This window comes from Podarcis gaigeae (assembly GCF_964106915.1).
Source record: "Podarcis gaigeae genome assembly, chromosome: 6".
Lineage (NCBI taxonomy): Eukaryota > Metazoa > Chordata > Lepidosauria > Squamata > Lacertidae > Podarcis > Podarcis gaigeae.
The window spans coordinates 11080378-11104539 of NC_139682.1; the positions used below are offsets into that span (position 1 = coordinate 11080378).

At 44.1% G+C, this 24162-nt stretch overlaps 1 protein-coding gene across 8 annotated transcripts in view; it reads right to left on the reverse strand.

The window, feature by feature from the left end:
* Positions 1–24162, reverse strand: part of CDH4 (cadherin 4) — a 796373-nt gene that overhangs the window by 38510 nt on the left and 733701 nt on the right. For all 8 annotated transcript variants that reach the window (XM_083744192.1, XM_083744197.1, XM_083744196.1 and 5 more), the window contains one exon: positions 4126–4311. In XM_083744192.1, coding sequence (XP_083600318.1) covers positions 4126–4311 — 186 coding nt within the window. The remainder of the gene's footprint in view (positions 1–4125; positions 4312–24162) is intronic.

Here is a 24162-nt window from a genome sequence, read left to right on the forward strand (position 1 = left end):
TGAGGAACCCTGCAATTATGGGGGTTCCAGAGGGTGCTGGGGGAAGGGGGGGTAAATCTCCATTGTGCAAGTGGAAGCCCTCACACAGGGCTTGTGTTGATGGGCAAATCCTGCCCTATAATTGTGATTTTATGTAAGGTAAAGGTAAAGGGATCCCTGACCATTAGGTCCAGTCGTGGCCGACTCTGGGGTTGCGGCACTCATCTCGCTTTATTGGCCGAGGGAGCCGGCGTACAGCTTCGGGGTCATGTGGCCAGCATGACTAAGCCACTTTTGGCGAACCAGAGCAGTGCACGGAAATGCCATTTACCTTCCCACTGGAGCGGTACCTATTTATCTACTTGCACTTTGACATGCTTTTGAACTGCTAGGTTGGCAGGAGCAGCGACTGAGGAACGGGAGCTGACCCCGTCGTGGGGATTCGAACCGCCGACCTTCTGATTGGCAAGTCCTAGGCTCTGTGGTTTAACCCACAGCGCCACCTGCGTCCCCTGCGATTTTATGTACTTGGCACTAAAGGTCATTGAATGAAATGGGACTTATTTCCATGTAGATATGCATACAATGGCAGGCAACTGAAGAGACGCCTTGCATTGGAAAGGGGACAGATCCACAGAGTATAGGTCTGTTAATGGCTGCTTGTTGTGATTGTTATATGCTATTCCCAGTTTCAAAATCTTCTGAATTGCTTGTTGTCAGAGAACAATAGCAAGCAATGGCTATTGCCTTCAGGCTATTGCCTTCAGACTATAAAACTTGCATCCTATATCAGGGTGTGTCATTTAATTTTTTCTTCACTGAGGTGTCTTAAAACTTTGTTTTTGGGTGAGCGGAATTCAAATCTATTATTTTTGTGACTGGGCAACGTTTAGCTTGGGAAGTCTATGTTTTATGAAGAAGCACATAAACTGCTTTTGGAAAACCAAACAAAGTTAATTTTACCTTCTGAAAATGTCAGGTAAAGCTAAATAACAATAATAAATATTACAAATATCTACTATAACTGCAAGTCTTTGGCAATCATTTTGAATGATTTCCATGCAATTTTACACACATTCCTATTTACCAAACAAAACTAAATTATATTAATTTAGCTGAAATATCTTTTGAATTCCCAAGTCATGTTACAACTTTTTCTTTTTTTTAAAGCACCCCTCCTTTTCGGAAGTTGAAAGTTGAAAAATGCAACATGCTCTAATCCAATATTCAACAAGAGTTCTTATTATCTCACCCAAAACCTTATGTAGTAGAGTAGAAGGGACCTGTTTTTCAGCTGAAGGGTCACATTCCCTCATAAAGAACTTTCCAGCGGTTGTAGAGTGGGTGGGACCAAAGGCAAAAGTTGGGGAACTCTTACTTTGGGAAGTAGCTTGCATTCCAACCATGCAAAAGTCATAGGGAAGATGGGAAGCTGCCTTAACAGCAAGTCAGACCATTGGTCCATTCAGCTCAGTATTGCTTACACTGACTGGCAACAGCATCTCTCCAGGGTTTTAGGCAGCAAGTATTTCCTAGCCCAATCTGGAGAGTCCAGGGAACATAGAATTGTAGAGCTGGAAATGGACCTGGTGGATCATCTAGTCCAACCCCCTGTCCCATATGGGGATCAAACCCGCAACCTTGCCGTTATCAGCACCATGCTCTAACCTACTGAGCTATCCAATGAGGACCAATGAGGCATAAAAAGCAGATGCTCTGCCAGAGGTTTCCACACATGTCTCCATCTGGGCAAGCAAGAGACATCAACACAGGTCAAGGACACAATTCAGCTGTGCAAAAGCACTAGAGGGGGACATGGGGCAGAGCCAGAGAGGGGTGTTGTTTGGACAGGGAGCATGGCCTAGGGCAGGCACCCCCAAATTTGGCCCTCCAGAAGTTTTGGGACTACAACTCCCATCATCCCTAGCTAACAGGACCAGTGGCCAGGGATGATGGGAACTGTAGTCCCAAAACATCTGGAGGGCTGAATTTGGGGATGTCTGGCTTAGGGCATCCGAAGAGCCAGATAGATTCATACTCCAGGCCCTCGGTTCCCTGTGATTCTCAGGCAGCAAGGCTGTTGGATTCCATGGGAGAATTCTGAATGGATCGGTAAAATGCTACCATTGATGATTAAGAAAGATGCAAGCAACAGAAGATTGTCTTATAGGTCATGGATTGAATCCAAGATAAGGGCGATGAAAAGGGATGAGGTTTTAGGTATGTGTGTGTGTGTATGTGTGAACGTTGCAGGAACCACAGATGGAGCAAGTTAAAATGACTTTAAAAATAATAATTGCTTAACCAGGTAGCAACCGTGAATGTCCCCAAGGTCAATGCAAGAACAAGCTCCCAAGCTTCTCCCTCCATCCTTGTGGCATTTCACGGATGGCATTGCATTCGGAGGCAGGGCAGTTTGTTAGGTAGCAGCAAATGTTCTTCGCCCATGAATCACTCTCTCACAATGCTGCTCTTTCAACTTTAGCAGCGCAGCATAGTACATTAAAAAAAATTGCTGCTATGGGAAGGTCACACTTTTCAAAAGATTGAAAAAGCTCTGTTCTCAGCAACATGCTTGCAAAAAAGAAGATTCTTTTCGAGAACAGTGTATTGGACACACTGCGCAAGTCCTTGCTGATCAGAGCAGCCTATTCATTCACACATCCTTTCTTGTCTTGATGGTCTGTGCCACAGACTCTATGGAAAACAGCTGCGGGAATCTTATCTGCTAACTGATTCGCTTGATGTTCTCTGTGCATAATAACACAAGGGGAGAGAAGGTGTTGACCCATGCTGCTGATTTTCTAAGCAGCGTTTTCAAACAAATAGCAAATGTGGGTTTCTTTCTGGAAAGACAAAAGGCAACAATCACCTCCGCATGCAAGTTAATGGTATGGGCATTGCGCTCAGGGTCTAAAACTTAAACGAGATATTATCATGTATGCATAGTAGCCACTGGTGTTGCTAATGTCTCGTTTTGAAGTGGAGGTGAGATGTGGGACAGCTGAGCAAAATTGGCTGGATCTAGAGTTGGACTTGGTTAGTGTAAAAGGTAAAGGGACCCCTGACCATTAGGTCCAGTCGTGGCCGACTCTGGGGTTGCGGCGCTCATCTCGCTTTATTGGCTGAGGGAGCCGGCGTACAGCTTCGGGGTCATGTGGCCAGCATGACTAAACTGCTTCTGGCGAACCAGAGCAGTGTACGTGTCAGGGAACTGACATCAGAGCGAGAGGCGGAGGCAGGGCTCCAGAGCGATGCCGGAGAGGGGACCAGCAGGGGGGAAGGAATTCAGCGGAACACCAGTAGAGAAGGGAGGGAGATGGAGGAATTGGAGACTGGTCTCCAAGACCCTGCATCAGAGACTATTGGAGAGAGCGCTGGCACATCCCTGCCTTCCCCTTACTTGCGCAGACGAGTTCCGTGCAGGGAAAATAGGAGGAGACCTGGGGTCAAACAGCTCTTATGCTGGAAAAGGTTCAAGAAACGCCCACTGACAGATTCTGCACGGCCACGGAGTGTGGGCTGTCAGCCAAGGCATGGTGAACCAGGCAATCGGACACAACTAGCAGGCAACCTATGCACAAGTAACCCCTTACAACCATTACAGTACGGAAACGCTGTTTACCTTCCCGCCAGTACCTATTTATCTACTTGCACTTTTGTGCTTTTGAGCTGCTAGGTTGGCAGGAGCAGGGACTGAGCAATGGGAGCTCACCCCATCGCGGGGATTCGAACCGCCGACCTTCTGATCGGCAAGTCCTAGGCTCTGTGGCTTAACCCACAGCGCCATCCGCGTCCCTGGTTAGTGGTTAGTTGGTTAGTGTAGACCCACTGAAATCAATAGGGTGAATTGGTCATGCTAATTTAAGGGTCTATTCAGTGAGAGACATGGCCTGGGAAGAGGAGCTGTGGTGGGACAGGTTCTGAGGAAAGCCCAGAAGGCAAGCTAAAAATCAGAGGTAGAGTGTTACAGCCACGGTTTCCACCCTTGCCAAAGTCCTTTATGGTCCAGACCCCTTCATTAGAAGATCTTGACTAACTCTTCTACAGACAGAAATCTCCCCATAAATTACCCATGACAGAACTCCAAATGGGGTGAGTAGAAGGATGGGGCCCCAAATGAGGTGAGCAGCACAATGTACATACCCTCACAACTGTTACCAACCCTTCATTGGTAACGGGATCTGTCCTGATGGTGAAGTGACCAGAAGGGTCTCCACTGATAATCCGGTAAACGGCATTCCAGTTGGGCGAGTGAGGCTGATCTCTATCCATGACTGTCAAATTAGCGACCACAACTTCCACTCTGTTTTCTGGGACCTCACCAGAATACTGAAAAAGAAAAAGAAAGTGCTGTTAGAAGCATGCATGTTTGTGTGTTCATCACATCTTCACATAATGGAAGACCAACTGGGATGGTGCAGAAAATGTGTGAGCCCAGTGTTTACTTTTTCAGGTACCCTTTTCAGACAACCAAGTGAACTCTTGGAGTGTGTATGTGTATTGGGGAAAGTGCCCATTGTATCTTCAATGCGTGTTCACCTGGTTGTCTGTATCCTTGGAGGCTCTGAACAATCAGAGTTAAACACAGAGGTTCAGTAACAGCAAGTGCATTTCCCTATCTGCCTCCACTGTTTATTTTGCTAATTAATTAATTAATTAATTAAGAGTTTTCTATACCACCCTCCAACAAAAATGATGATACCGCAGTTTACAACAACCGAGGAAATATTTTAAAAAACACTTAAGAAATAAGAACATTGACAGTAATTATCATAAAATACATAAATTGGCACCGTGACTTAAAAACCTCTCAATGGTCGTCTGAAGGACAGTTCTCTAATGGGAGGTCTGTCAAGTCCAAGCCCGGTTTAAAGATAAAGAACCACAAGGAGGGAGACTGTGAGGGGCCATGAAGTTGGCCATCAATAGTCAGCACCTGAATAGCAAACTGAGAAGGTCCACAGGTCATCTGGTAACAGTATCTCCCACTACAACACAGTGGAGGTTGGTCCAGTAAGCCAAATGGGACGTTGCCATGCAAACCTCAGCCAGTCCCACCTTGCCAGCCTTCTTACTTACAACCAGTCTGTTATGTACTAAGCTTGGATCCTAGAACAATAGGCAAGTAGGATCCTAGAATGCAACAACTGATTGGCTTGCAGGAAAAGACCAGTCAAGCTCCAGGAGGAAGTTAATCAGCCTATTAGGCTGGTAGGATCGTAGAATGCAACAACTGATTGTCCTGCAGGAAAAGACCAATCAGGCTCCAGGAGGAAAGCAGAACCAGCCAGTCAGACAGGACTCATTGTGTAAATAATGTATATACAGTGGTGCCTCGCAAGACGAAATTAATTCGTTCTGCGAGTTGTTTCGGCTTGCGAAGCACAGATTCCCTGCGTATTAACGGTTTTAAGAAAAAGGAAACAAACTTGCAAGACGTTTTCGTCTTGCAAAGCAAGCCCATAGGGAAAATCGTCTTGCGAAGCAACTCAAAAAACGAAAAACTCTTTCGTCTTGCGAGTTTTTCGTCTTACGAGGCATTCGTCTTGCGAGGTACCACTGTAAAAGCCTGAGGTTTTGGGGGAAATTCAATCACTGTTTTACAAGCTACAATAAAGAGCATGAAATCACTACAGGACTCCGAGTATATTTCACAGTCCAAAGGGTCATTCTACCTGTCAGGCTTCCTCCTCCTTACTCTCATTGTTGTTCTTGTGGAAGTTGGTAGGGAGGAGGAGCTAGAATTAGTTGCCTCTGCCTGCCATTGGCCCTAGACCCACCTACTGTTAGCCTTTCTGCCTTCCAGTGGCTTAGCATGCCACTGGGAGGGAGCGAAACAGACGGCAGTACGGATGCACATTCAACTGCCTAATAGTGTCCACGACTTTCAAGAGATTGCAGCCGCAGAGATAAGACACGAAGACTTGTCCCGTTGTCTGGAGAGGTTGCTTCCTGGTTCGCATGGAGAAGCCATTTTCAATGGAGTGTCGGGATTCACAGAATGCTGTGTTTGATAGTAAGTCTGCAGGCTTGAGTTTGCTAGCTGATGCAACTGGCTGATGCCATCAGCCTGCAATACTTTCTATGGAAGTGCTGGGTCAGAGTGACTCAGCAGTAATGTGCTGACAGTTGATTGGCTGTCATCGGTTTAAAAGGGAAACCTTTCCAGCAGTAAATGGGTGGTGTAGAGGAGTGTGGTCAGAGAGAGAGAGAGAGAGAGAGAGAGAGAGAGAGAGAGAGAGAGAGAGTTAGAGGTCTTCCTATTTGCCTTAAGGTGTAGTCAGGTACTCTGTTTGACTGTATGAACTGCTCGTATATTATAGCCTGTAGATATTTGTATATATAGCTCACAATAAATATACTGCACTGAAGAACCTGGAACTCTGAGCTTTTTTGCTAAAGGGCCGTGAAGAATTCACGACATGGAGCCCAGCAATGGAAGCGTGCAGGGGTATTGAGGCAGCACTGGGTGTTGAAATTTGGCACCCCTGGCAGAAGGTGAGGAGGAATTAAAGAACCTTTTAATGAGGGTGAAAGAGGAGAGCGCAAAATATGGTTTGAAGCTCAACATCAAAAAACGAAGATCATGGCCACTGGTCCCATCACCTCCTGGCAAATAGAAGGGGAAGAAATGGAGGCAGTGAGAGATTTTACTTTCTTGGGCTCCATGATCACTGCAGATGGTGACAGCAGCCACGAAATTAAAAGACACCTGCTTCTTGGGAGAAAAGCAATGACAAACCTAGACAGCATCTTAAAAAACAGAGACATCACCTTGCCGACAAAGGTCCGTATAGTTAAAGCAATGGTTTTTCCAGTAGTGATGTATAGAAGTGAGAGCTGGACCATAAAGAAGGCTGATTGCTGAAGAATTGATGCTTTTGAATTCTGGTGCTGGAGGAGACTCTTGACTGCAAGAAGATCAAACTGATCCATTCTTAAGGAAATCAGCCCTGAGTGCACACTGGAAGGACAAATCTTGAAGCTGAGACTCCAATACTTTGGCCACCTCATGAGAAGAGAAGACTCTCTGGAAAAGACCCTGATGTTGGGAAAGATGGAGGGCACAAGGCGAAGGGGACGACAGAGGGTGAGATGGTTGGACAGTGTTCTCGAAGCTACCAGCATGAGTTTGACCAAACTGCGGGAGGCAGTGGAAGACAGGAGTGCCTGGCGTGCTCTGGTCCATGGGGTCACAAAGAGTCGGACACGACTAAAAGACTAAACAACAACAACAACAACAAAACAATTTTGCACCTGGGGCAACCGCCCCTGTGCCCCTCACTCTAACCAACTGAGCTATTTAAGAACTTGGGAAGCTGCCTTATAGCAAGTTCAGTATGGTCTACGCTGGGGTAGCACGTATCCAGAGTTTCAGGGGGGAGGCATTCCCAGCCTTATCTTACGATGCCAGGGATTGAACCCGTGGCCTTTTGCATGCAAAGGAGATGCTGTACCAAAGAGCTGTGAGCACACACAAAAAGGGGGTGGGGGTGGAGAAGCCTTCGAAGCTTGCATTAGACTTTCACAGGAAAACTGTACTTTTATCTGTATTCAAAAGCTAATAAAGAGAGAAGCCCTTTCATCAAACTACTTGACTTCTGGGGCCTTGTGTATTGCACAGAAACTCGCAGAGTCTGCCTTTGAGAACACAATAGCCTTTCATCTGTAACCCAACACTCCTGTACTCTCCAGCCCTGATACTATCATCTTGTTAGGAAGAAAAATTGTGAATTTATCCAAAATGGGATCTCATCCCAGTCTTAGTGATGGAGCTCCTGTGCCAATGACCTTTAAGAGCTCTTTGGCTCAACAATAGAAGATCTTTATCTCGCAAACTCTTGGCGGGGGGTGAGGGTGGAGAGGACACTTTAAAATTCTGATCTGATAAAAATAAAAATAATAAAAAAGCAAGCAGGGGCTTCTGTTTTCAAGTTTTGTCGAGTTTGCTTTATTATCGAACGTACCTTTGTTTCGGGCCCGAGGAATGGATAACGTGAAACAGGAGCCACCCCAACATTATTTGATTGTGGAGGGTAACCCAATAGTGCTGCTTCAGTGAGAAGTGTTTGATGATTTTTTTTGTAACCAGCTCAATGTAGAATCACAGAGTTGGAAATGACCACAAAGGTCATCTAGTCCAACCCCCTGCAATGCAGGAATCTTTTGCTCAATATAGGTTTCGAACCCACAACCCTGAGATTAAGTGTCTTGTGGCACCTCAGGTGAATGGGTAGTTAACTAAATCTTCCCTTGATTTCAAGCAAAATCCAGTTTCTGCACCAAGGTAACCAAAATAAGCTCAGGCAGGAATATGTTGTGCAAATTAAGCACATTATTCTACAATTATGTTTTTGTGGGTTTTTTTTGCTTCTGGGAAACACAACAGACCAAAAAGAACAGTAGAGAGCATTTTGGACTGAGAATTTTGAGAATTTCTAAGCATTCCTTTTAACCTCTAGAATGGGGTAGGAAACCTATGGCCCTCCAGAGGTCATTGGACAACCAAGTCCCATCAGCCCCTGCCAGCATGGCGAACAGTCAGGTGGGAGCTGTAGTCCTGCAAGATCTGGAGGGCTGAAGGGTCCCTGTCCCTGCTCCAAAATAAGTTACCTAGAAAATGTAAGTCTATTGCTGTGAAGGTACAGAATCACAGAGGAATGTGTTCCAAAGTGTCAAAAGTTATTGGAAAAATGTCCAGAAGTAGCAGCAATCAGTATTAAATCTGTACATGAAAACTTGCTGAAGTATACACTCTAAGATAAGATTGCTTTTATCTGTGCTCGGAGCGGAATGCATTTTCAGTTTCATCCTTCACTGAGAGCACACCCTCAAGATCACTTTAAGCACAATAGCTATCCCATAACACTCGAGTTGGATGAAGCATGCATTAGGCTGGTACAGTCATAGTAAGTGGATAATCTTCATCTCCCATCGCCTTTCAAGGAAGATGAGAATTCTAACCCTTTTTTTGGGACCCTAAATGCCGACCCAGGAAGTAGTAGTGTCCTCAGATGGATTGTTTTGGATGAAAGGATATCCGATCCTAAGTGTGCAGCTGTGGATTCTTAGCCTGACTCCAGACTGTCACTGTTGTGTGGGAAGGATTCAAAAAGATATTGAAAATTCAGGTTAGCCCCAGTAAAGTGGATTAAAGGGTTTTATGGCACAGCCGATTCACTTGTTGTTGTTGTTTTATTACTCTTTCCAGTTACGGAAATGGTCGAGAAATGCATTGAAAAGTGTGTGCTGAATGATTGGGAAGAAGCGTAAGCATCACACAAGCAAAAAAGGATGGATGTTCATTGTCATGTAACCACCCCACAAACAAATCAGAACAAATGCTCCATAAAGAATAGTCATAGCGTTAGCACCGTGGAAGCGTTGCACAAGCAAATCAGGATAGGTTGACCACTTACTCATCACCAAAAGAAGAGGAAACAAAACACTAAAAGAAGACAAAAGGGGACACTGATTTGCTAAATAAGTTTGCATATGCTAATTTATATGCATAGATGTAAATCTAGCATATAACTGAACGAGACATACAGTGCATCTCACCAAGCTGACCAGGTGAATTGTGTGGTTACCTGGTTTTCTGTCCAGGTGCTAATTGATGAAGAGCCCATGATTTCGTTTCCAAATTTTTAAAATCATTAAATGGACTGAAGACTGGGCAGTTCTTCAAATGAAGGACTTCAAATGAAGGACTGCCCTCCGTAAAGTGGGACTCATACATTAGGAAGCAAGGAATGCCATTGAGAATTGTTTGCCCAAAATGCATTAAATATTAGCAAATAGTATGTTTGGAAATGCATACATTGGGATAAAATATGGAGTTAAATACAAACTTTATATACTCTTTTGTTATGAAATGCGTAATTATTTGCACACTTTTTTGTGTGTGGAGTTCATGCAGGAGGGGCTGATATGGTTGGATTAGTTTTATTTAAACATCATTTTCCGATGGAAAAATCTAAATTCTTTCCACAGTGTCATTTCACTGACTTTGGGGCTATTTGTAAAAAAAAAAAGGGGGGGGCTGTGGATTTAGATAATAAGGAATGAAATCTTCAAGAAAGTTCTGATTTGTACTCTTCTTTCTCAGGCATCGATTCAATTCTCCATCTCCATGGGGAGCACCGTTTTCTTGTTCTGCTCCAAAGCCTTTTGAATATGTTCTTCTAGTAAAACCGTCACACCCTTACATGGTTGCAAAGGGGATGGAGAGAGAAAGGTAGGGATGAGCAACAGACAGCGCTGGCATCTGTAAATGGGCTCATTAGTTAAGGCTAATTGTCTCATTAGAAAAGGGTGTGTGCATAAATGCAGAGATAATTTATAAGATATCCCAGTTGGGAACAAAACAGCTTCAGCCACCCTTCCCCAAACTGATGCCCTCCAGATTCTTTCGGGCTACAGTTCTCATCAGCCCCAGCTAGCACAACTTGGGGGCTAACCAAGTCAATGAATGTGGCTTTAAAGGGAGCCACTTAAATTAAAAAGACTGACATAAATAGCTGCTTCAAAGCTGGAAACTTCCTAGCTGAAAACTGTCTTCCATAAGGATGTTTTTTACTTTGCTTATTCATCGTTCTTGAGCATTTTCTTCTTTCCTCAGACATTGCAACAAAGAGCTTTCATTTCTATTGGCTGTGAAATGGAGGAGGTTGGGTTTAAGAGCATAACAAGAGCCCTGTTGGAGATGATCAAAGGCTGATCCACTCCACCAGTATACTCTACCAATGGCAAACCAGAGGCCTATAGGAATCCCACAAGCAGGAGATGGTGGAAGGCAAGCTTAAAACAAAATCTGGATGTCTGAGAACGGTAGCCATGGGGCAACCTGTATGTTCCTTTCATGATGGATTCCACCCTCCTCCAGGTTAGCCAGTACAGAGCAGATGGGTGGGTGGGCGGGAACCTGCTTCAAAGGGCCAACCATGAGCAAGCAAAAGATTCCTATTCATCCCCGAAGCAACCAGTCACAATTGAAGTGCATCTTAGGAGCAAAGTTGCCAGGACTGGGTGGGGCTCAGCATGGTTTATGTAGTCCATGAAGTCCTTCTTCTTCTTCTTTCTTTGGTGATCACTCATAGCCGAGTAAGATTGTCTTCCATAAACACAGTTTTAACAATGAGTCCGTAAGTGACTGTAGAGGCCAATTCTGGATCCACACGTCCATCCACAGTGGGGACATTGGTTCCCGGGTGGGAGTTGATCATGGTGTGGATTTGCCAAGCGTGCCTTCCTCTTAGCACGTTTCTCCCTTGCGTTCTGAGTTCTTCAAAGTCCATGACACCTTTGGTAAACACTGTTCTCCAACTGGAGGTGCTTGCAGGCCAGTGTTTCCCAGTTGTCGGTGTTTATACTACATTTTTTAAGATTTGCCTTGAGACAGTCTTTAAACCTCTTTTTTTGACCACCAGCATTACACTTTCCATTTTTAAGTTCAGAAGTCCACCCCCTCCATAGCAACACACATAGGTGTACATCTTGTCCTTCTACCTAGACCTAAGTAGGAATAGAAGAAGCTGCCTTCTGAGCTACAGCTCTACCTTTGAGCTACAGTCCATTCCAATAGCAACTTCTCGATAGCAACTTCCCTGGTCCATGTTGTTGCACCAGCTAGGGAAGTACCACCAACCTCGGGAAGTCCCAGGTCCAAAGGATTTCAACTTGCACAGCTTGGAGAACATTATTCTTGAGATTCCACTGAGCTACAGTAAGGGGGAAGAAACAACTCTGGCTCCAGTGATCCAATGGTCCGACTCACCAGATGCACATTGCCTTCTATGATGCCAAGCAACATCCAGAGATTAGCAAAATATATACCGTGAACCCCAGAATAAGTTGCGCCATTATGGCGTCTCTGTTTGTTTCTTTATAGGGATGCTGTTGGAATTTGCAGAACAGGTGGTTGCTTGGATCGGAAGACTCTGTGCCATTGGAGTCTGCCAGCCAGGAGAAACAGTTTGCTTTATTCTGCCAACAAACACTGCTTTATGATAGCAAAGATGTACCCCAGACTGCTGTTTATAGGAATCCAATGTGAATACATATTAGCTCAATAAAGCTACTACCTGTGGTTTGCTTCCTGACTAAAGCGCAACGCGGGGAAGGTTGGAGACCATTTAATTGAATTGTGGACATTTTTGTCGGCAACATCTGGCAACGTTACATCTCATTGCACACATCTAGAAGAGCAGCGCCTTGGCACGGGCATCTCATTTTCACTTTGGACATTTTATCCTCATTATTACATAATACATATTACAGGGGCATTGGCTAATGGATTCCTTCCTCCTGGCTCCACACATATTAATGGAAAAGTGAAAATTGCAGAGAGGTTGCATTGAAGGGAGAGTACCACAGCAGGGGGATGTGTAACATGGGCAGATGTTACAAATGAAATGGTTCATGACAAATAGGCTCAGGAGAAGCTGACAGGGTACCTGGCATGGACTAGGCTGCATAGTACATAAGCTGTGTAACAGCCCTGGAGAACACATGGCTGCCATGAAATTTAATGCATGGCCCATCAAAACCACCTTGCTTGAAGATCAAATATTAACCACAAGTATTCATGCTATCAGGAATATCATGCCCTCAAATAGGTGTCTATCCTATTCAAGGCAAAAAAGAGACCACCCCCCAAAAAAACAAGTAGTCATTTTGACATGTTCTGGGGACTTCCTAGATGCTGCCATCATGTCCTGCTGTTGCTTGCAAATTAAATGTGTTTTATAATGGCCTGATAAGGACCTGTGAACTGTACAAAATGTTGAGGTGTTCATTGAAGGGAAAAAGAAACTAGAGGTGGGGTACATGTTTGCAAACCCAATGGTCACATAAGGCGAGAGAGTCTCATGAGTGAGTGAACCATACCTTGTCTTTAATAGCATGGTGGGAGTGTTGGGAATCATTCTGCAAAGAAACAGTAAAGATGTTTGTACCTTTAAGAGCAGTTTCTGTAAGCTCTGGGCAAATTGGGTACAGCTGGCCATGACTACAAAAGGAGGAAAAGCTGCAGTTTGAACTTTGCCTGCAGGAAAAACACCCACAAGCTTTGCTGTTTGTTGTTTTATAATAAAAACTTTATTTGATTTGGTTTTATACCGGTCTCGTGGTGTCGTAGTCTCTGTCATCTGCCACCAGAGGAAAAAAACCCTCTATAATAGGGAGGAGTGTGGAAACTTGTTGGGACATCTTTGTTGCTTCTGACCAGTTTTGAATTTCTTGAGGACCGTCTGCTGCTGGGCCTGAATAAAGATCTCTTACTTTCAAGTAACAGCTTTTGTATGTTGGGTGTAAATGCATTAATAATATGAACTGATGGTTCCCCCACTTCTCCTTGTGTCCCCCATTTCTCTCTCCCAACAACAACATTGGTTAAAGGTCACTTGCCAACTAAGGTTTGTATTTGGTTTAAAATCCTTAGTCAGCTTTAGCCTTCCATGTGAAACTGGACTTCCTCCTTTAGGAGTCTTCACCACCCAAAAACTACTGAGCTGTGACTGCAGAGTGTCAAAAAAAATTAAACTGCTCTCAAGGCTCTGCTGCTCTCACTGATGCTTTTAACTATTCTGGAAAAAAATAGCTAAGGTTTAAACGATCTTCTGTGAAATGCTTCAGCTCTAACCATGGTTTATTAACTGCAGTTAGCATAGATTATGGTTAATGTTACCCATTGCTTAGCATGGTTATGTGCTAATCAGGCCAGTGTTGTGATTTTGAATTTTGCTTACTTGAATTTTGAGGGTCCTTGGCTCTGACAATGCAAAGGCATTTGTGGATGGTGTACCTGTTTCAGCTTTAAGTGGCTTGAGATGAGGACTTGAAAGATCACATTTTGTCACTCTGAAATTTAAACAAGTAGGTTTATATTCCAATTTGAGAAAAGCAAATGTATCTGTCTTCCTTTTTTTGGCAACAGGAAATTGAAGTCTAGTAGTTTTTTAAAAAAAGAAATGCCCTAATCTTTGGCAATTTTAAACACCAGGGTCTGAAAAATTCATTATTACTAACTCCCATCAAGGGGGTTCATGAAGCCAAAATTACTTAATCATCTCCGTTTAGCTTCGTGTGTAGACCTCAATTTGAAAAAAATTATCTTCTTGAATTGTTATTGCAATTAATTTTCTCTTCCTTTTTTTTCCCTACAGCAGACTATGTTACAGTAATTAGATATTTTATAAAAATGAGTTATATTCATTCAAGATAGCTGGCTTCACTTTTACATTTGATTAATCATATTACCACCGAGGTCTGAGGTTTGTCTCCAGGGAAACTTTAATGACCTCGTTTTAATTCTTCTTTTAACCATAGAGAAGGTGTAAATGAACAAATATAAAACTATCTTCTCCCCCCTCCACAATCTCAAGATTAGATCTTAGGGAGCGTTGGGTTGTCCCCCCCCCCCCCCGCGCGAGGCTGACCCATTTTAAAAAGACAATCTACCAATTCTAATTAGATATAGGGTGCATTCAGACCTAAATAGAGACTTGAACTATCTCTGATAACTAAAGTTTAGCTTCATCTTTATGGATGAAAGGATTTTTAAAGGAAGGTTTAGTGTTGAAGAGTCTTGTGCCTGATATGCACACAGCTTCACCATCTTCAAAGGCTGCCCTATTTATGAATGGAGGAAATAAATTTGCATCTGTGGATGTGCTTCCTTTGAAATGAATGGACAGGCCATATATACAAGAGCTAAGATGTACACCAAGCTGCTTTTTACTGACCTACTTCACATTGGAAGGGAGGGCTTTTGATGCCTGCTATTGATGGCTACAGTTGGAGGCAGCTACGATTCTGAATACCAGTTGCTAGAAACCATGGAAAGGTTTCTCACAGCCATCTGATTGGCCACTGCGATAACAGTGACGCTGGATCAGATGGGCCATTTGCCTGATCCACAGGATCTTCTTATGTCCTTATGTCCTGTCTTCTCCTTTCTCCCTAACACACCTTGCTCATCAGGTGTATCTGTCCCATTGATGGGACATGGGTGGCGCTGTGGTCTAAACCACTAAGCCTCTTGGGCTTGCCAATCAGAAGGTCAGCAGTTTGAACCCCGGCGATGGGGTGAGCTCCCGTTGCTCTGTCCCAGCTTCTGCCAACCAAGCAGTTTGAAAGCACACCAGTGCAAGTAGATAAATAGGTATTGATGCAGTGGGAAGGTAAACGGCGTTTCTGTGCACTCTGGTTTCCATCACGGTGTTCCATTACGCCAGAAGTGGTTGAGTCATGCTGGCCACATGACCCAGGAAGCTGTCTGTGGACAAATGCCAGTTCCCTTGGCCTGAAAGTGAGATGAGCGCTGCATCCCATAGTCGCCTTTGACTGGACTTAACTGCCTGTCCCACCTCAAACACCCTTGGACATTCCATATTTAGGCATTACATTGAATTCAGTGTACCTGAGTGTGTAATAAAAACCCTTTAATTCTACCCCACTGGATGTGGTTCCACTAAAACTACCCCTCGCAAAAAAACAAACAAAACACCCCTACCTTCCTCCCATGGAAAACAAAGATACAGCTATCTGGATACTTTCCTTATGTGGTAAACAACACCTGGGGGGGGGGGCAACCCAGCCAGATGGGTGGGGTATAAATAATATTAAGATTATTATCACCATCACCATCATTTGCAGTGGGAAAACTGCAGGAAGAGAAAGTGTTAAGAAGTACTTTACCCTACTTTAGATGACAGCCCGCATATGTGCATTTTGTAAGACAGTGGTGTCCAAACTTTTTTCAAAGAGGGCCAGATCTGATGAAGTGAAGGGCCATGAGGGCCGACCAATAGGCCGAGCTTTTTTTAGGACTGAAGCTGTTCAGCTTTTTTTAAGGATTGAAGTTGTTGAGGGTTTTTTTTAGGATTTTACCCCAACAAATGCCTGTTGTAAGAGGAAAAAAGTTGAGCCATAGCTACTCGTGGCTGCAACTTAGCCTTAAGCCTCACTGAGCTCAGTGGGACTCACACCCTGGTAAGACTGCGTAGGACTGCCGCCTTGGAAACCGAAATTAAAAGCCCATTATCCCTCGCTTTCTGTGCGCTGCTTTGTGACAAAGAAATGTTATTTCCCATGGAGTGTGCTATGTAGCTCCATTAAGTCAACATCCTTGGATCTAAGCCAAATCAATCTAATCGCCTCTATCGCTGCAAACAGTTATGTGGACATATGTCCTACTCAAACCAATGAGATTGATGCATGCGCAGACCAGAAATAAGCTGCAGAGTTCAATAGGATGCAATTAGCTTAAATTCAAATATGTCAGTTTAACTGGGTTGTAAATGAGGCTGTTAATTACTCGAAGTTGTTGGAAATGACAAAGTTAACTCCTCTCCCCCATTCTTCTAGAAATGTTATTGAAAGAGACAAAAACTAATAATTTTGTTGTGGGGGTGTGGGGAGGAAACCTTTGCAAATTATTTGGTCAGCTTTATCGGAATAATTTGCTGAAATGTGCACACAAATGGGGACATTAAGCATCAGTCACTTTGAGTTACTTTGAAGTTAGCGGTGAGGAGTATACGGAAAGCCCTCTGCAATTCTGGCAGCTGGGAGGAAGAGACACAATGGCGATAGCGCTTCTATGGAAGAATAGTAATAACAATCCTGTTTAATTTTCCGCTAAAAAGCAAAGCTCTGCTGCAACACATCAGGAGATCAGGGCATGGTTTGGTTGAGCATACATAATATACAACAGATAGTATTGTAGCTCCTTGAGATGTCAATCAGAGATGCCTGTTGGCCCCTTTTCTATCTGATTGTTACTTTAATGACAAGGGGTGGGACTTACAGAGCCTAATTGCCCCCTCCCTCAGTTGCAAATGGCAAGCCACCTGTTCTGCTTGGTCTTTTATCCAACTCTAGCTCAAAAGAACCATTTCCAAGAGTTGCGGTCATCTTTCCTTCGCTGTTTTCTTTTTTCCAAAACTCTAGACTGACTCCAAGGGTGAGCTAAGAGTGGTAGCAGAATGCATGGCTAGAGGCCACTTTTACTACTTAGTCCCTTTGCAGCTCAAAACCACACTCCTCACGGCTTTCTCCCTGCAGCAGAATATGATTCTAAGCTGAATTATGACGAGAGGGTAAAGAGTTGACTAGTTTCTCCCTGCTCACCTTCCTTCAGCTCATATGTAGCCAACCCAGGGGAAGAATTGCTGGGGGAGAAGCTGCTGAGGAAAGACTCACAGAACTCCAGGTAACTTATAGTTTGAATATTGCAGCAAGTTGCAGCAAGGGATGGGTGAATCTATTAATTATGATTTCTCTTAGTTTCCCTTTCCCTCCAGTTTTAGGTTCAGTTCTCCCCATTTCCACATCAGTCTGCAGTTTTTTTAAAAAAAAAAGTCTTCATGAAAATTTGTCAGCTTTTTAAATTTCTCCAATATACAGAGTTTTGTCTCCAAATGTTTCTAATGTACACATTTCTGAAGAGCAATTTCCCCTAACGCAATGCACTTTTGCATGCTATTTTCAATAACACATGCATTTTTATGTACAATTTATCCCAGGGTGTGCATTTTTGTGCAAATGACTTGGCCGGAGAACCAAACTGCAAAATTGGGGGAAATGTGAATTTTGAAGGCTGGGTGTGCATTGTTTTGGAAAGTGAGAATTATGAAGATTGGCCTTTAAATGAGAACAACACTGCATTTCTTCCCCATCACCTCTTTCTCAATCCCTTGAGACGTCAGGGATTGAGCTTGAGACCTTTCGTGGGCAAAGCATGTGTCCTGTCACTGATGTGAGCCATGTTAGAGAGAGAAAATATCCACAGTGCACTTTGCAAACAAGAACACTAAGCCAGAAATTATAATGAAACAGAAGTGATGGTGTTCGCTAATAAAAAACACAAGAACCAAAGTGGCTGACGGATAGTTTTGGCTTTAGCGTGGTTCCAAAATTTAAATATTGGACTGTCCAGGGACATCGGTTGGCTATCAAGATTTACTTCTGCTAGATTCATCCAAGCAATTGGAAATGCTCCTGGCTGTGGAAAGGAAGGGATCTGGTGGCTAGGGCCACAGTCCATGTAAATATACAGAACAGAATTGTGGAGCCAAATAAAGATATATTTCTAATATATCTTTAGAAGTGGGGAAATCAGTTTTCAAAGATTCTCCTGTGTTATCTGGGGGGGGGGGGACCAGCCCCCCTGGGACATAGGAAGCTGCCTTATACCGAGTCAGACTATTGGTCTACCTAACTCAGTTGTGTCTACACAGACTGGCAGCATCAGCTCTCCAGGGTTTCATGGCCAGGGATGAAAGGGGATTGAACCTGGACTCTCTGATGTGCAAAGCTCTGCCAATAATCCTTCTCCGAGACAAAGGAGGTTTGCCAAAGTATCAGGAAGTCACCAGATCCTCTTGGCTGAAGACGCCATAGATTGAACCTGGAACCTTCTGCCTGTAACTGAAGTGCTTTGTCCCTGAGCTATGGCCCTTGTCTCTAAGCCTTGTCTCTAAGCCAGAACTCTTATGGCTGAGGCTTACGGGAGCTGGAGGTCGCCCACCTATTGCCCTAAAGAGATGATAATGAAGGTCAAGGTGCCCAGTGGATTCTGTTGTTGTTTTCAGCAGTGAATATTATTGGGAGATAAGTCATTTAAAAAAAAAAAAGTTTTAGGGAGGTTTTTAATGACTGATGTTTTAATGTACAGTGGTACCTCGGGTTAAGTACTTCATTCATTCTGGAGGTCTGTTCTTAACCTGAAACTGTTCTTAATCTGAAGCACCACGTTAGCTAAAGGGGGCCTCCTGCTGCCGCTACACCTCTGGAGCACAATTTCTGTTCTTATCCTGAAGCAAAGTTCTTAACCTGAAGCACTATTTCTGGGTTAGCAGAGTCTGTAACTTGAAGCGTATGTAACCCGAAGCGTATGTAACCCGAGGTACCACTGTATTTTCAATCTTTTATTGGAAGCCGCCCAGAGTGGCTAGAGAAACCCAGCCAGATGGGCAGGGTAGAAATTTATTATTATTATTATTATTATTATTATTATTATTATTATTATTATTATTATTATTTTGGCAAAGCACACATTATCTTGTACCTGGTCAAAATGCTGTGAAGCACCCTTGTTGGAGAAATGTTGCTTATTGTTGAATATGAGAGTGTGAGGAAAATAATCAAAGATAGAGGTTTTGGCAAAGACTCCTGTTTAGATCTGGGAATCATCCAAGGGACTTATTTTTCTAAATGGTACCATCTGTTGGAAGCGGATCGCATCCAGCAAAGGTATTTCCACGAGTTGTCAATTTCCTCTACAAGGCTGCATTTCTAGACAATGCTGTCTGCGTATCTCAATGGCAGATGTTCTGGTGTGCTCAGCCCTTTTCCAGATACAGACAAAATACTTGGAGTGGGGGCAGGGCTGGCTCAGCCCCCACCCTTGAGTTCCTCGCTGGCCCCGTTCCACAAATGCCTGTGCGTTTGGCAGGACAGGTAAAAGGGGGAACTGATGTGCTTACAGTTGAGCGCTTTCACACTGTGAGCTGCTATATTAGGCATGGGCGGGGGAAATCTCCAGCCATGGGCCAAATTAGGCCCACCAGGCAGTCCTAATTTTGCCTACAAGGCCATTTTCCATCAGCCATGCTCACCTGCCGCACACCTGCCAACGAGGCCACATCATCACCCCAATAACACAGGGATGAGTGGCATTAAACAATAAGCTGAGATGAGATAATGGATGGCAACCATCTGTGTGAGCAGATCAGACCTTCATCACTCATGCCAAGGGTCTTCCTCTCCTGCCCCTATAGCCCACTGCACCCCCCCAAATTTCCTCCATAGGTTTGGGGTACCACCCAGAGCTAATTTGGGGAAGGAAAAGGTGAGTAGTGTTGCACAAATGGGAGCTTGCTGACACAACAGTGGATGTCACCTCACTCTTTTTCATTTTCATTTCCCCAATCACCACTTTTGTCCTGAACCTCCTAGTTTTACAATAAATCAAATAGCTTGGAAGCATCACAGATTGTGTCTGCTGTGTCCCCTGCTACCTGCCCCAAAAGGAAACAGTGCTCCTTAATTCTAAGTGCATGGAAACAGCCTGCAAGTTCTCTATGATGAAGGAAAGGCACTTTTAGGAGTCCTTTCCCTTTATTATAAGCCTAAACTGTCTCCTTGGAGTGTGTGGGGTGTCAGGAGAGGTGTATTACCTCTGGTGGGGGACATGTTATGCGCCTTCTGGGGTAGTTCGTTCACCTTTGGTTCCCATCCTGCACTCAGCTCTCACCTGTGACTCTTTGAAGCTGTCAGCATGCAACAGCAGCCACAACCCAGGAATGGTTTCAACTGGCCTGCTAAACTGGGTAAAGGTAGGATCAGTTCCTGGCATAGGCAGTTAAAAGGATGGTGGGGAATACCTCTGCTGCAGACCCTGAAGAATCTCTGCCAGGCAGGTTAGACAATATAGGGCTAAACGGACAAATAACCCAGCTTTCTATGGAAGAGATTCTTCTCCCCTCCTATACACCATTGCACATTTGGCAATCAGAGATGCTCGACAGTTTAGAGAGCTATTTCGGAGGGTCTGGTTTTGACTTGCATCAAGTATTTATCCTGCGACAGCCAGAACAAGACTAAGAAGGCATTTTCTATTCTCGTTGGCCTTGGCCATCAAAGAGCAGCTTTCTTCCCTCCCCGCCGCATTCCCTCCCCTGCCGCTGCTGAACCAACAGTTTTGCTCCTTTTAATTATTTACAGGAGTTTTTCTCTGGACCTGAAATGCAATTAAGAGCAGATCGTCCATTTCAACTGAAAAGCGCTGAATTCTTTCTTCGAACCAAGCAGGCTGATTTGCAACTTCCAGGATTGGTTGTTTGCGTTGAACTGAGAGGCGCAGGAAATTAAGGGTGCAGTCTCTGGCATCAGGTGAGGAAGGGCTGTGTCAGAAAGAGGAAGACGAATCTTACTCGGTGCAAGTCAGACAGCCATATTTTGCACCTCGCTGCTAAGGCAGTGAGGAGAAAGGTCTAAGGCACAGATGGGGGAACCCTGCAGCCCTCCTGATGTTTTGTGCACTCCAGCAATGTCCAGAGGGCCACAGGTTCCCTATCCTTGTCATGACTTCCATGTAAAGTAGGGGTAAGAAGCCTTGGGCCTGGGGTTCAAATGCTGCCCTCCGAACTGCACACCCATCACTGGTCCTTTTCAATACCCTCCTCAAATGCTTTTGCTTGGCTGGTGTGCATCATTGCTGGGATGGAGGATGGAGGGAGATGTCAGGAGCTTGGCCTACACTCGAGTAGCACCCTGGCAAAGACACATGCCCAACTGGCATGTTCTCTCCCTCCTGGTCAATCGTTCGGGAGCTTCATTAGCTTTCTTCAGCTCGAACATCACAGCGACCGATGCCAACAGACATCGGCACACCTAGGGATCCGCAGAGTCTTTGCAGTTCACGTGACAAACCTCAGCAACTCAGCATTTTAGCTAATCTACTTTATTCACATATCAACACACGGAGCACTGCAACATGGCTCCCTCTCTCTCTAGCATCAGACAGCAAAGAGAGAAAAAAACGAAGGACCATAGTCTCACTTCATGGAACACAGTAACACAAACATCCTATCTCCGTCACTTCCCACTCTGCAGAGTCAAAACACATACCGTCCTGTTATAGACAACAATCCCATGACTGTAGTCATGGAGCAGGAATTCTAACAGGGGATCCCTGTCTTGCTTCTATCCCCCCCCAAAAAAAAGTTATAAAAAGCTGCCATCTGATGTATTATGAATTGTCAGTTTTCCCTATAATTTCTGCAGCACGTTGCAAAGTTCACAAATCCTGAGTGCATTTTTTTTTTTACATATACGCCACAGATGTGGATTTATTATCACAGTTACTGTAGGGTTTCGTTTTGTTTTATTTAAAAAGAAACCTGGCTACTCTTCATCCATATTGGTACTTCTTTTGTCTTTGTTTCCCTCCCAAGCCACTTCATTAATTGCTTGCCTGATACCATCCTTAGCATGAAACGGCTTTCATGCCTGGTATCAAAAAGTCTATGTGGAAAGCTTCTAATAGATGCTCAAGGCAGTTCACAAAGATTCCCCCACAAACCCAACACAGTAACAGCTGAATTAAGACCACATATTCCTCCAATAGCATACCATGTACCATCCAAATCAAAGTGCCTCCTAAAAACTTAAAGAGATGGGAGTTCCAGAATAGATGTATCTGTCAATTTTGGTTTCTTTCAATTTTTCATTCCCTGGCCCCAATCGTAAGTTCATTTTGCTACATTTCCACATCAGCTTGTGAATATATATATATCTATATATATTCATTCCTCAGGAAATTCAGTAGCAGTTTAGCCCACATTTATCTTTAAAAGCAAGCTTTTGCAAGCAATTTCCTGTAGGTATGTCTGTATGTCACTAATATGTGAGTTTTATGCATACAGTACTTTACTATATACTTTTTGGACACATGATTTGATTGGAGAACTGCACCCCCAAAATTTGGAGGACTGCACATTTCAAACAATAAGAACGTAAGAAAAGCCTGTTGGATCAGGGGACCCAACGAGTGCAAAGTCTTGTTCTCAGAGCGGCTAACTGAGTTTCAGGTCATATATTGTTTTAGGAAATGCACATCATGTAAATCCACATTAAATGTGAACTGGAATGAATGTCTTCCCCATCCTTATTGCAAAATCCTGAAAGCACAGTAGAAATGGCTCAATTCCATGACCTGTCATCGTACATCTCAAGCCTAGCTATACTTTCATTCATTTTAACTGAACTTACTTTCAAATAAGCGTGGTTAAGGATTACATGGTGTAGTAAAGTAGGAATATTTAGAAAATTATTCTTTGGCCAAGCAAAGGAGAGTGAGGCCTTGTGGGAGTTTCGTCAGCCACAAGGACCCTGGGAACGGAATTGTGTATCTTTAAAATTCTAGACAACTGACTCCTCAGCTGAAAGGTTTATTAGAACCCAGGATGTCTTGATTAATGAAGGATCTAACACCTGAGTTCAATGATGTAAACATCCCCCCTCCCAGTGTTGTTATCTGCCCTTGAATTGCCTGGGAATGTGTCTCTGGCGGAAGGGAGGAAACCCTTTGATTTAAAAGTTTGAATTCTAAATTGGTCCAGCTGTCAAGAGGTAAATTGATAGACTAGCAAGCCGATCATTGGTGCATTCAAAAAATAATTTGAGTTTATGATTGGCTTGAAAGTTACGACGCAGGTTGCGAATTGGAAATAAAAGATCAGAGAATCCTCTGCTCTTGGCCTCTCTGCCTTTGCCCTGCAAATCGCAAAGATGCCCGGCTCTATGGTTCCAGCTTAATAGGCCGCTATTCATCTTTTGAAATGGAGATCTTCGATCGTCTTCTACTTGCAGAGGCTTAAGGAACAACAACTATCCTATCTTTGTGTTAGAGTTGTAAGTATGTAATCTTAGTTAGTCTACGTAGCTTTGTTGTTTTCTTACCTGTAACGTTCTAAAAGATGTGCCTGCTATTTTAGCATGTTTCTTATGTTATTTTAAAATAAACATTTTAAAGATGAAACTGTTTTAGTTGTGTGCCTTTCCAAAAGGGAATAGCTAAGTCCTAGCCTTACGCTTGGTTACGCTATACCATAGAACTTCTGCCTGCAAGTCTGTGGATACAGCTTGTAGAGAAGGGGACAGCCAGGCTAACGGGTCACAGCCTTCTCCCTGGGTTGTGATTCTGGGTCCCCTGGACAAGAGGGAGTGGTGGCAGCCCTACCGGGTTTTGTTTGTTCTGTTTTGCAAAAACGTAGTGTTCGTCCGCCAACCCTGTCCTGGGCGTCCTGGTCTGGCCGGAGAGCAGAGACAGGAGAAGGGAGGGGCAAGAGGTTGGGGACGAGCATTACTACATGTTGGCAGCGTGGTGGGATTGGACTTCCCGTGGAAAGGCACTTTGATCTTTTAAACTTGGCACGAATCTTTTGTGGGTTACAGGTGGTTTGTTTTTTTGGATAGTGATAGTTAGGAGCATGGAGGACAGTTCCGCAACTTCGCAGCAGCAATCGTTGCAAACTTTAGATCAATGGGGAGGAGAGGGAGAAGACAGCTCTCTCCCGGTGGAAACCGAACCCCCTAAAGCTGTGAGTCCTGGAGTGAAATCCGCCTCCTGGTTTTCAAATGACTCGGAAACAGGGTCAGAGGAAGAACTGG